Here is a 12,955-nt window from a genome sequence, read left to right as displayed (position 1 = left end):
ATTCATGAGTTGAAAGTCCCCGTAAGCATGGTTGGGATGCAACAATCGAAGTCAGTATCGAGAGCAGAAAGAGCGGCCAGTACATCCCCGGGGGCGCTGATTTGAACAGTGGGTTCACGACCGCTTCTGGATGGACGCTGATAAAGGCGGCCTGACCACAGTATGTGAGGAGCAAACAAGGGAGCGCAAAACATAGCCACGAGACCCGTATTGCCCTGGTAGCAGAATTACCATAGTTAGCATTAAGCTATGCAAAATGTGTGTGACTCCCAGAATCAGATTAGAACTTGCTTGACGGAGAATGCGCCTAGGTCGGCAAAGAGAGCTTCAACACCTGTATCATCATTAATTAATGCTAGCACTTCGTGACTGACGGCGGATAGATATACCAGTGAAGCAAAGAAGAACGCCCCCAAGCGATTTCCATCCTTCGAATTTTTTCCGAAGGAGATAATCGAGTCCCATCCACGGAGAAAAGGCGCGCAGGACTGAGAAATCGTAGGCAAGTAGGTTCTATTTTTAGTTCGTTATTTTCTGTTCTCAGTCTTTGGTAACAAACCTAGCATCACTGGAGGGAAACATACATAGACCCCTGATATGACGTTGAACATCAACCATACAATCACAATGGGCGTGAAAAAACTACTCAGTTTAGATGTGCCGAACGGCTGCAAAGCAAAGAGAAAAATGATCAGGACGCAGGCAATTGCTACCAGAGTATGGGTTTCAATATTCGGCGCAGCGATTTGGAGCCCTTCACCATCAAGTCAGCGTATGTGCCTGGTCATGTCGAATGTATTATGTATAACATACCTTGAACAGCAGCAAGGATGGATTGTGCAGGAGTCAAAGCGCCGTCTGTATGAAACCCATCAGCGAAAGGACACAGTTCTAGCTATCCTTAGATCATCGGGCGGATAAATACCTGATATCACCATACAAACACCGAGCACCGCGAAAACCTTAACAACCTTCTTTGCTCTAGAACTCCTCTTCAACAGGTTCATAGCCTTGAGGTTAAACGGACGCAGTTGCTTCTCGTCGTCGTTTACAAGGAAGTCCGATGCGTCCCGGTTCTGGTTATCAATGTCGACCTATTGTTTACAGGATACATATTCATATATATAGACGTTAGCCTAACATACCGTCTGGCGAATCTTGAGGGCTGATGTCCGTCCCAGATGAAGAACTAACATAACGTTGTATCAGTGAGAAAAGCGCAAAAGAGCCGCCTTCGCCTTTATCATTAGCGCATAGAACGATCCCGACATATTTAATCGTCGCAATCAGTATCAACGCCCAGGTTATAAGCGAGAGTACTCCAATTAGGTCTTCACCGGCCGGGGGTGTCGCAAACGTCGAGGAGAAAACATAGAGCGGGTTGGTGCCAACGTCTCCGTAAAGAGCCCCGATGGATTGATACGCCAGCCTTCATGCCCTAGATATTAGATGGTTGTCACGGTCGTTCAAAGATATATCTAAGGGAGACGGGGAGAGAAAAGGTACAAACCAGATTGACGCCCAGCCAGTGAGCTCCTAAGCGAAGACATACCGTGAGCTTAACCAGCACATCCGTGTAGAATCTAAGCAAGCATGGAAAGTTTAGTGGCATACCGTTTTCCCATGATCAAGCAGATGGTCGCCTCCGTGTCCTCCATGGAGGACGACATCGGCGATTCTAGTCCCCAGGCCATAGTAGTCCCTGTTGAACCGGATGCTCTTCCTCCTATTGAAGGGGTCTTCATTCTCATTATCGCTGAAGCCTTCCCCGTCGCTGTCGCCGTCCTTGCTGTGCTTGCTGTGCTGGTTCTGATATCCTGCGCTTGAGTCGATGTCGTTGTCATTGCCATCGACTGGCAAATAACCATCCGACATACCTCCCTCAACTACCACAGCTACAGATGGTTTGTTAAAATGCAGCCCAGGGTTCCTTCTCAGGTAAAGAAGGCAAATTGCTCTGCTCGTGGGCTGGATATTTATGTTGGCTGGACCTGGCTAGATATACAGATGCACTACATGAAACCGACACATTGAGTGGCAACAATGCAAGCCCCCGGGACATCATCCCATGAAAATGGGGCTTCGCGCCGAAGTTCTAACTGGCCAACCGAACTCCCGGCGTCAGACCCTTATATTTAGCCCTACTCTGTAAGCTGGTTGGATTTGGTAATGGTACGAACTGTCGGAGATTTGATTCAGACAAACACAAGAGAGAGTGGACATGGCATTTGCTCAAGTATGAGAATTTCCAAAGAAATCAGTTAATATTGTAATCGGAATTTCTGGCAGCCGTATGTCTTTTATGATAAACGATATCCCGGTCCAGTCATTATTGAAAGTCAGTCAGTCACTTTATCAGAGAGTATCGAGGACTCCGCGAACTCCACCGACGCCTGTGCAGATTGACCTCAAACGTGGTACAGCAAATTAAGCACCAACTAAGGCCCGTTAGTGCGGCGGGTGCGGGAGTTTGTTTGCCCTTAAATTTGTATTCGAATGCAAGTAAAGTATCTTTGGATATGAAGGTCTGTCTTCAACATCAGAAAGTATTTTTTTACGTGTGTTTCTTACACCTAAAGAGTGAAAATATCTCTGCTGAGACCGCGAGCGGTGCAAGGACTTGTACAGTACCCTTCTTAACCCTTCTTAACTCGGAACAGTTGAACGTGGTTTGGGCAAAATGCAACGCCTTGGTGTGATATCAAGTGCTCAAGTTAACGAATAACTATGCACCAACCTATATACGTCGGCAGTCAAAACCTATGAGGACACGCATGGCTTAATGATTCTTCGCATTTGCATCTCTCCATGAACCATTGCAAGGGAAATGTCACTGGAGCACAGAAAATGAAACTGGCTACTTCAATAGCGCTTTCTCTACCCAAAAGCCCTCTTGGTGTAACGGACAACCCCTGATATTGATTGGCTGATTCTCATCACCAACGTGACGCACAATCCCGAACATCATTCTTTGTAGCTCAGAGCACACCGCGACTGAGCGGATCAAGAAGGAAAAAAATCCCTAATGCCGTGACGAGGTCCAAGTATATCTGCAGATTTCTCATCAGAGCCCATGTATTGATACACACTTTCCAGGTTTGCTGTGCGTACACTGTTGAATCGCATCAACTCTTAGTTGCGCGGATGCTGATAACCCAAAACACGCGTAAATCCTACGGAACTGAGTGCGACAAGCTCCATCCAACAGTTCCTTTAGAGCGAGTTTCTAATGGGCTTATGAGTAGCGTAGAAATATGCGCCGGCTGCGGGCTCCGTGATGTGCTCGGGCCTATCGATAGTCGAAATTTTCAAATCTATCTTCGTAACTAGTATCTCAATCTTCATCAATTTGGTCGAGCAAATTCCATATCGACCTGGCCTCTTCGATGGCGTCCTCTTCTTGAGCTGTAAAGTCGGGCTGCTTAAGAGACGGGCCGGACTTCGCAGAACTTGCACCGGCAATATTTGACCCTTCAGCCTCCAACTGTTTAAGAAAACCCTCAACGTTCACCTTAATCCTATCCATCTCTTTTATTTCTTCCTTAGTCCTGTCTAGCTGCTCCTCCATCAGCATTATCAGGGACTCTCGCGCCTGATGCGGTCGGTACAAATTTAGGAGGTGGTGGGCGTTGATAAACAAGTTTCGTATGTCTTGCACTTTGGATTCGAAACGCTCTGGGCAGAGTGCGAGTATGCCGATAAACTCAAGGAAGTTGAGAAGAAGGGATTTGCTGATTTTTAGGAGGTAGAATCGGTGATTGGCAGGTAAGGCGTTTCCCGAGGGCGGGGAGGGGTAAAGTTGCTCGATGCCTTGTTCTTGTAATGAGGGAAGATTTATTGAAACCTGTAAAGACACGATTAACAGAGTTAGGCCAATAACTAATAGAGAACCAGGGCTAGGGATATAAATACCGATTGCGACTCGCCGAATAGCGAGTAGGAACTTGATGTTGGAGCTTGGGGTGGGACTAGGAATCGCAGCTCCGGTGGCAGTTCAAGCATACGAAGAGCTTCAGGTGTCCAAATCTGTTTCGAACCAATCTTTTCCTCGTGCTCTTTCTTGCATTCATCCAGCTTCTTGAGGTTCTGCGACGTGAAATGTTTCCAGAAGGGCGGCGGAGGCGGGAACGCGGCGGTCACTTTTTGTTGTCCGGCTTCTGCCATATTGTGTAAACATGAGCTTTCAACGCTGTTTGTTTATTGAAATTGACAAGAAAATCTCTGGAGTATTCGATTCAGGTTGCAGAGGACCATGGAAATGGGTATCATAATTGCATCGAATTTTGTTGTATGTTGCTTCAACCCACTGTCTGGCGAGATAGGGCTAGCCGCTTTGGGTCAAAGCCTGAGTACCGAGTTTACTGAACTAACGGTCTGATCTCAAAGTACGATTTTGTGGGAATAACCAGTAGAACGTACTATTTAGTGGCAAATAAACGAATTATGGAATTCTGCTATGCAGTCAAGCCAGTTTAAAATAGGATACAATATCTAGATACTCCCGCCTTCTCCCCGTCAGGCCAGGGGTCCCACTGGTTCTCCATGGGCATCGCTGTGCTCTGGAAAACACAACACTCGAATATATATATATATATATGAGTCAATTCACTCTCCCATCGCTTTCTCCACGATACCGACCAACTCGCCACTACTCATCCCTGAACGGATAATCATCGGCATACCATTCCTCCCTCCAGGTACAACCACCATTTTTACTTCCTCCGCACTATCCCTTGGCCACACCAGGAATACCTTATCGAGCAACCGAATCAAATAATCATCCGGGACAATACCCAGGGCCTTACGGAAACAGTTTGTCGTGCTAGCGGGTTCGTGAATACTTTTCACGTCGAGATATACGGTTCCTAATCGCTCCTCTTGGGATACGCGATAGATCAGGGCCGTGTCGATGAAGCAGTAATCGCGCTCTAAGGTGACGGGGTGAGTGTCGACAATGGAGAGGGAGAGGGACAGGTTATTGAGCCTGTCGGTGGGTGGCGTTGGAGGGAGGGAGGTAATGGGCAGAGGGATAGGCCATTGCATGTCCTCTGGCCGCACTTGTCGGTCGACGCTGAATATGTGCTTGCCGTCCAGAGAGAAGGTTAGGTCGGCCATGTATTCTGTATTAAGGATGGGTGGGTTAGTACATTAATCGGACGGATATACACTTGGCAGGAAAATGGGTAATATAGACGATAAAAATATTGGTTGGATTGGTTACCTTCCGAAACTAGCTCAGATTTCATGTTACCGTCATCCTCTACCGAGACGACAAATGTCATATTCTCACCGATCACTGTCCAGTAAGAGTATGCAAACACGCGCGGCGGATAATGGCTACTATCAAATGCAACTTTGATGTCCTGCGGAATCATGCCATGCTCCACCATGATGGAATGGGTATGGAGAAGTTCGCAGCTTCCGTCCGCTTTGCCCTCATAAAGGTGCAATGTCACACTGCCGTTTTCTTCAAACGTGTATGCGAAAATGGGCTGGTTAGGACAAAAGGTGACTTTAGCATCACCACCGTTGGCTAGTTTGAAGGACAGTGGCTGTGGGGATGTCGGATCGCTGATATCGAAAATCTCAGACTTGCTGAGCAAAAAGTGACCGTTTGAATCAAGTGAGTTATTTCCTGAAGAGGGCTCGAGAAGCCGTTTGACGACGGGACAGGAAAGCTCTTGCCCTTCGCTCAGGCTCCAGGCTTCAATTGTCAAATACGGGGAGGGCCCGCTATTAAAGACAGTCAGTTGAGGCAGTCCAAGTCAGCAGATGAAGGGAAGGGGAATTAAGACGAACAGGAAACCAGTCAAGAAGATGGCAAAAAGGCTGCCTCCGTCAGGTGTGATGTAATTGAGCACTTTGCCTCTAGCCTCCAGCGCATGCCGGGAGGCGCGCAACTCGTCATCCTCTGCTGACGACCATATATCTGCCACTGAGCGGCGCGCGACGCTCCCATCCGAAAACGCGATCAGTAGGCCACCTTTAGGCTCTGCTGAAATTGGCGGCGTCATTGTAAAGGAAACATCCCCAAAGGACTTCCAAAGGTAGAGATACTGCACAGATTTGTCATATCCCCCCCCTTTCTTCTGTAGTCCCCAGACAACAATGGACGTTCCTCCTCCGGCATTTATGTCGTCATCGGGCGGCTGCAGCTTCCCAACAACCCTTTCTTCGTCTTCAGTAAACTGACATTCTAGCAGTGCAGTGCCAGAATGAATGGGGAAATCAACCTGTGTACCCGTCGTTGGGCCTTCCCCATCCAAAATGACGCAGATAATTCTAGGATACAACTCCTGGAGGGAGTCGGCATCTGAATTTTTTTGTTTACCCTCGTAGTATGTCAACAGTAGTTTAGCTCCTGAACGACTGAAGGAACGGATGCGGATCCTAGCCCAGCCATCTGCAATACGTTCTTCAATAGAGAACTGGAATGCCGCCGTAAGGTCTCCAGCGTTCCAACGCTCAGAGCCAAATAGCTCCAAGATCTCCAACCATCGGCGGTCGCGGACCCTTGCCGCTCGAGTAGAGCTGAAGCAAGTCTGCGATATGGATTCCCGATTTTCAGGGTTCCAAACCTCCTCAGGCGAAGGCAGTCTATCCTCTGTCGCTAGATCCCAAATTCCACCTGGTGTAATCAACGAGTTGTTTGGACCGAATGCAACAAGACTCCCCCGTACAAGCAGAGAACCAGCCTGAAATATTTCCGAGTCAGAGCGGTCAACAATAATAACCTGAGCCCAATCGGCCGTGACGGAGACCTGCTTCGGGCTGGACAAGCTCCAGCACACTGTGCGATAGAAGAGTTCCTCGTGTGCATCAGGGCAGAATGTTGCTGCAAGGAATGTCGCGTCCTGTTTCAGTTGGGCAGAGCGAACCCTCCAAATTCCCTGATAGTTGTCTTCTCCATTTTCCAGGGCTGGTCGATAGGCAGTAGCTCCGTTGAGGTGGCGACGACTTACACGGATGTTCTCGTGTTTTCTATCAGCTAAGAATACCGACCTGGACTTGTGGTTATATCCGATCCACCCACGCTCACCCTTCGGGAGTGGTTGCTTCTTTGTCAGGTCATTGTTTGGAGCACCTAGGGTAATCAGACGTTGGGGCTTGGAGCTAGTGGCCAGAGAGACATGGCGTCCGGGGGCCTCTACGCACGTATGGATGCATTCAGGGGAATGGGAAATTGTTTCTGAAAAGGTGTGCAGGGCATGTACAACATGCGCGGCCCACTGTTGGGGGGTGTGTGAGAATGCAAGACCTTTCCGAGAGACATTCGTGTCAAGGTTTTGGATCCTTCCCACAGTGTACATTGCAATATCAATACCACCAAGACGAATATATTCCTCGAGCCAGCAAAGGCTCCAGGGCCCATCAAGAAGGAGAGCCAAGAGTTCAAAAAGATCTTCGGATGGTTTAATATTATTTTCACCAGCAGCTATAGCGTCAGCAAATGCGCAAGCAAATTCCGGCCAGTACAATACCGCGTATTCGAAGAGCGGGCACAGCTCCATTAGTTCCTTTCTAATGTGGCTAGATTTGGGAATTCGGAAATATGCATTATTCTGTACTGAGGGTGCATGCAGAACGTTTAGGCATGCTGTTGCTAATACCGCATTCGAGCTCGTCACTTCGACAAAGTACTTCGCAAGGCTAGGTGGGATAGTGATAGATTGCGTTATTTTACGCTGCAGAAACTCTCTTGCGGACAAATGTATCAAGCGAATAGTGTCTCCATCGTCTAGTCCTGAATATTGCACCAGAGAACCGCATGCTTTTACCACATCTCTACGGGAATAAATATATGCCTCTTCGTAGTCGTCGTCATCCTCGTACTTGGCACCTCGAAACTCATCGATCTGCAGTGCCTGGTCTAATTCACACCAGCGCAAGGGCCGGATACTTCCCACTACCCACTGAAACACCCGTTGTACAAAGTCTTGTTCTGCAAGAGGCTTTGCGTTCAGGCCCTCCAATATCTTCACATAGAGCGCTACCATATCGCCCGGCAATTGCAGGAGTGCCTGGCGGACTCTAGCCCCGTTTCCTTGCATTTTGATATCTTTGCACATCAGGTATGCCCATAGAAACATCCCTTTGTGATTTTCTTTCTTGGAAAGCTCATCGATGACTAAGGCCTTGAGGCGACGGTCGGCTGGCGATTGCAGGTTTGACATTCTGTTCACTTTGTGTCGGACAAAGGAGGCGATGTCTCTTTTCACATCATCTTCAGACATTAGGATTGTCATCGTCCTTGGTCCGTTAATGACATCCACGTGTTCGCCAGTCCTTCGGCTAGTCGCAATGACATGTATGTCGGGGTGTGAAACCAGTGTTTTCAAGTCCTTACAGAGGGGCTTAACACCTACACACTCATCAAGGGCGTCGAGAACGATCGTAAAGGTGCAGCCAGCATGTTGAACCGAGCTAGCAAATACAGCTAACATTTCCTCGTAATCAACATGTCGTTTACGGGAGGTATTCTGCAACGCTGTTCGCAGGTTTTCAATCTTACTCTCCAGCACGAAGCTATAGAGTTGTTCGAGGAGAGATCTCACAGCGGCTAAGGGCGTATTTTTCGTCTCATCGTCTGCTTTGAAGAAATGATAGAGTGTCAGGCAAGGTTTCTTGTGATCCGTACCGCTCTGGAAAGTTCGCCGGGCCCGTTCAACTAGAAACGAGCTCAATATTGTCTTTCCCGCGCCGGGAATACCATAAATCACCAAGAATCGCGTGTCAGAGGAAGAACCAGACCATAATTTGAATTCTTGTCTACCCATGACCCACATACAGGTGCCGTTATGTCGCCTCGAGTTTGCCTTCTTTAGATCAGTGGCATAGTCTGGGGCTTTGAGCCAATCAAACACACGTTGGTCGTCGCTTTCTAGTAGTAATGTACCCATATTAGCATATATCTACTCCGGACATACATACAGCAATAATACGTGAAGGGAAAGGGACAATGAACCTACCCCGGTGCGACTGCTGAAACGCATTCCAGAACTGGCTTGAATTCTCATGATGCTGTGCTTGTGCTGCACTCTTTAGCAACATAGTTTGCTCCTTGAGTTTGCTCTGTAACTGCTCGAATTTGCCTTTGATAGAATACGACTTGATAGATAATGAGCCAAATCGCAAATTTCTATACGTTTTGACCGCATAGACCCAAAACTCTAGCAATGCGGAGAATACTTGCTGCCCGACGCTGGACACCAGCTGCGAGTTCTTGAATGTGTTAATCTCCTTTTGGATAATTTCTAGCTCGAGTGAGATGTCTTCGAAGAACCCAAAGACGCTGTCGAAAATACTCTGTGCATCTTCCACGAGCTGGAAGGTAAAGCGGATTGAGCTCCATATTAAATTGCCAGCACCGAAGGGATCCGCGCCGGCGACACTGCTCAGAATGCCATCGAAAGGTTGTAGCACGCCAAGCACTTTACTTACCCGCTCGGTGAATCGTATAGTCTTGCGGTCGTCCTTCGAGGAATGCTTTGCATTGATTGACGTCGCAATGCTGCATAATTCGGTCAACGAGGTGGGACGCTGTACGTCACGCAATTGTTGCGAGCTGAGGTTCTCTTCAAAGGTTTTTAACGCCTCTCTGTAGGCTTGTTCCGCGTAGGTGATTGTCATGCTGGTTGATGTGCCACCAACCGAACATATCTTTCACGACAGAATGGAATAATATATTTGGAGGGGGAAACGTATTCACTTTAAATATAGTAGTATATGGAGGGGCAGCGAGATCCCACCTTAGGGCTAGCTGGCAGCGGGGGGATAGTTGGCAGACGAAAAGCCCATCAGGCGAGGCTGAGACCAGAAAGACCATTTTAACCGCTTAATGCAGCCTCCAATCGAATGCGGGGCCAAATCGTTTCTATTATTGAGCTGGTGGATGCGTCGGTGAAGTGTTCCTCGCCAGTTAGGTAGGAACTGGCATTGTTGGTATATTGTTTTTGACGGTCGGATAGCTGATTCAGGTGGTGAGCAACAAGTTGATATAAAGCGTACACCCACAGAATTAACATCGATTTTCCCACTCACAACATCTTGTCTATATTACGAGAACCGAAGGATGCTTTCCCTTGTTTAGCCCATCCCGGGAGAGCTCGGGCTTCTTGGGTGCAGAAGGCCAGTAAGGGTGTGATATAAATACTTCCAGTCCAAGTACCAACAAAAAATACAAAACCAAATAAATATTACTCAAGCCGGAAATGACTGCGGAAGATATGCGCACATCTTAATTCAATCTAGAAGAAGTAGACCAGACTTCATTCTTGTTCCGTATCCTGAATATAGAGTTATCCCCATTGTGTTTACCAGGTAACTACCGGAACGATGTATTTATAGAGTCCCACGCGCCAAGGGAACCACTAATATTTACCCAAAGAGGCAATTTTGACCGCCATGGGTTTGCTTCAGACAGATCTAATCCACGCCGCAGCAGTTGACAGCATTGTCCCCCCTAGCCGAAATCCCCCATTCGCTGGGATTACGATGCGGAATCTTCCTCTCCATCCAACCACAGACTTTGGCCGCGCTTCGAGTTGACGCACCCCAGTTCTTCCCACGAACCCCCCGTTTGGACACCTTAAACGAAGAAAATGCCAGATGGTGCGTTTGAAAGAAATAATGCCATTTCGGCTCTCGCTAGTCGTCCTGGGATTCTAGGAGCGTTGGTGCGCTTTTGGAACCGGTCGTATGCCGCGGACTATGTGAGCTTGATATTGCTTTGCGTGGGATTGATGTTGGTGAGTCGCCTTGCTTTACCTCTGTTGGCTTATGAAATAGCATACTCTACCCTAGCGAGGGTTATTATTGTAGTTATAGGTGTATATGCTGATTGAGGATATATTTGCCAACAGATCCAAATATGGGTACGACCCTTTAACCGCATGTTCACGCTGGATGATGTTGCTATACAATTCCCTTTCGCGCAGGTGGAGCGGGTTCCATTTTGTGAGTAATGATTTCATGGACTCAGGAAACGACGATCTCAGTTGAAGATGAACTGCCGTACATGACTGATGCGCTAGCTGGAAAATCAATTTACAAAATAAAGTATGGTCAGTCACATATGCGGGAGTGACGCCTTTGATCATCATAATCCTTTGGGCTTTGATGATTCGGCGGGAATCGCACTTCGCCCATGTATCCGTGCTTGGCCTACTCGTCACTCTTATCCTTACGTCCTTCCTGACCGATATCATAAAGAATGCGGCGGGCAGACCGCGCCCTGATTTGCTTGCGCGCTGTCGTCCACAAAAGGGAACGCCCGCACATCAGTTAGTTGCCAGTGATGTCTGTGGAGCGCCTGAATCCCATCAACTTGATGAGGGATGGAGAAGTTTCCCGAGCGGACATAGCAGTTTCGCCTTTGGGGGGCTCGGATATCTTTTCATGTAAGTGTTTTGTTTCAGAGCTCTTAATTAATTCATATCAAGAGGGAGAAAAGCAGTGCTGATGCTCTTCTTACGGCAGGTTTTTCGCAGGCCAATTGCATGTTTTCCAGCCGCGAACAGGCCTAGCCTGCTTCCTTTTCGCTCTTTCGCCGTTATTAGGTGCTCTGATGATTGCGATGTCTCGATTAGCAGATTATCGACACGACGTGTATGACGTGACGGCTGGCGCATTACTTGGGCTATCGGTGGCATATTCTATTTACCGACGCTATTTTCCGACACTACTGTCGGCTGATTGCCACACGCCGTATAACAGAACGAACATACCACCAGAAGGCTTTCATAGGGTCGCGCGGGATGAGGAAGAGCGCTTGGTCAACGATAGAGCTACTCGAAGTCCGACCAGGGAGTTTGGTAGGAGGGATACAATGCGGGAAATAGAAGCTGGACGAGATTGATGAACCCGTGTTATGCGAATTGATGGGATAGGATCTTCTTTCTTTGGGAGTCATGGGATTCTTGTCTTTTTCAGCTTATATGAATACTGACCACTCAATGCAGGGTGCTGAAGCGTGACTGGGGTTTATTTTTATATTATTTATTATTTTAATTTTTTATTCAGATTTGCGCAGGTGTCGTTCGAATTCCTTTCACAGAGTGTCTTATTGATCACTTTTACATCGTTTTGTTTCGATAGCTTCAAGACCGAATGCTAATCGTGTGAACTAGAAATTGCCAGATATATCTCTGAATTTATATATATTTCCATGCATTATTCGGACGGCTCCAACACCCTAACCCAAGCTGTTTGGATTTGGGCCTTCCCTCTATGAATGCTCCCTACACCACACTATGGCCTTAAGTCTTCAATTCCGACCTCGACACAAATATGCCACCCTGATTCTCATCTAGATCATTAGTTACCCCAACTGTAACTTTTCCACGCCCATTCTTCTGCTTCCGCGCCAACGCCATAAGCTCAAAAGCAAAAAGCACAAAGTACATTCCCAGCAGAGCCGCCGAAACAATATGCGGCCACAGGACCACCGCCTCTTCCACTAACCTACTGTTATTTTTAGTATGCACGATCACTGCTTCGCCCACTAAACCGACCATGAGCTGCAGCAAACCCGTGAAAGGTAGAATCGGTCTGAAACTGGCAACTCCGCCGAAATATGCGTACATGAAGGTGTGATGGAGCGTGTTGAGGCCGGCGAGCAGTTTCCAGCCGGTGTGGTTGCGGAGGACGCGGATGTATGTAAGGTATGGGGTCATTTGGGTTTGATAATTTACGGTCGAAGATTAGTCAGGGACCTTTCATTTTTGATTTGTTCTTTTGCCAGGATTCAATTATATTATATTAATGAGTTCGATTATGGGGCGGGAAGGAGCAGGGAGCCGGTTTATATTTTCAAATTCGCACCGTCAAATGATGAAACCCGAAATGCCACCCAATGCGTCCTCCTGTAGCTAGGATGAGAAGAATATCAATATACTCATATGTTTTCGACAGATGGTAGATATGCCTCATCTGCTCATCATGGGCTCGCACATAG

General features: G+C 47.7%; 5 protein-coding genes across 5 annotated transcripts; 1 reads left to right on the top strand and 4 right to left on the bottom strand.

Moving 5' to 3' along the window:
* Nucleotides 1–2: 2 nt before the first annotated feature.
* Nucleotides 3–2,223, bottom strand: HCBG_05941 (K+ transporter; the record flags this gene model as incomplete). Its single annotated transcript, XM_045432990.1, has 10 exons — nucleotides 3–215; nucleotides 288–334; nucleotides 375–513; nucleotides 585–754; nucleotides 814–858; nucleotides 926–1,094; nucleotides 1,195–1,429; nucleotides 1,511–1,536; nucleotides 1,615–1,895; nucleotides 2,181–2,223. The coding sequence occupies 10 exons, from the start codon at nucleotides 2,221–2,223 to the stop codon at nucleotides 3–5; spliced, it is 1,368 nt and encodes a 455-aa protein (XP_045286158.1).
* Nucleotides 2,224–3,334: 1,111 nt separating this feature from the next.
* Nucleotides 3,335–4,164, bottom strand: HCBG_05940 (mediator complex subunit; the record flags this gene model as incomplete). The annotated part of the gene is made up of 2 exons (XM_045432989.1): nucleotides 3,335–3,844; nucleotides 3,913–4,164. 2 exons carry the CDS (start codon nucleotides 4,162–4,164, stop codon nucleotides 3,335–3,337), a joined length of 762 nt encoding a protein of 253 aa, XP_045286157.1.
* Nucleotides 4,165–4,605: 441 nt separating this feature from the next.
* On the bottom strand, nucleotides 4,606–9,630 carry HCBG_05939 (uncharacterized protein; the record flags this gene model as incomplete). The annotated part of the gene is made up of 6 exons (XM_045432988.1): nucleotides 4,606–5,120; nucleotides 5,222–5,733; nucleotides 5,800–6,957; nucleotides 7,003–8,437; nucleotides 8,513–8,881; nucleotides 8,970–9,630. 6 exons carry the CDS (start codon nucleotides 9,628–9,630, stop codon nucleotides 4,606–4,608), a joined length of 4,650 nt encoding a protein of 1,549 aa, XP_045286156.1.
* An 890-nt stretch (nucleotides 9,631–10,520) lies between these two features.
* HCBG_05938 (PAP2 domain-containing protein) lies at nucleotides 10,521–11,968 on the top strand (the record flags this gene model as incomplete). Its single annotated transcript, XM_045432987.1, has 5 exons — nucleotides 10,521–10,748; nucleotides 10,863–10,956; nucleotides 11,060–11,399; nucleotides 11,479–11,813; nucleotides 11,961–11,968. 5 exons carry the CDS (start codon nucleotides 10,602–10,604, stop codon nucleotides 11,966–11,968), a joined length of 924 nt encoding a protein of 307 aa, XP_045286155.1.
* Nucleotides 11,969–12,257: 289 nt separating this feature from the next.
* On the bottom strand, nucleotides 12,258–12,674 carry HCBG_05937 (uncharacterized protein; the record flags this gene model as incomplete). The annotated part of the gene is made up of 1 exon (XM_045432986.1): nucleotides 12,258–12,674. The coding sequence occupies one exon, from the start codon at nucleotides 12,672–12,674 to the stop codon at nucleotides 12,258–12,260; it is 417 nt and encodes a 138-aa protein (XP_045286154.1).
* Between the last annotated feature and the right edge of the window lie 281 nt (nucleotides 12,675–12,955).

Source organism: Histoplasma capsulatum (assembly GCF_000150115.1).
Source record: "Histoplasma capsulatum G186AR genomic scaffold supercont2.8, whole genome shotgun sequence".
NCBI classification, from domain to species: domain Eukaryota; kingdom Fungi; phylum Ascomycota; class Eurotiomycetes; order Onygenales; family Ajellomycetaceae; genus Histoplasma; species Histoplasma capsulatum.
Note: the sequence above shows the minus strand (reverse complement) of the source record. Positions and strands in the feature narration are given on the sequence as shown.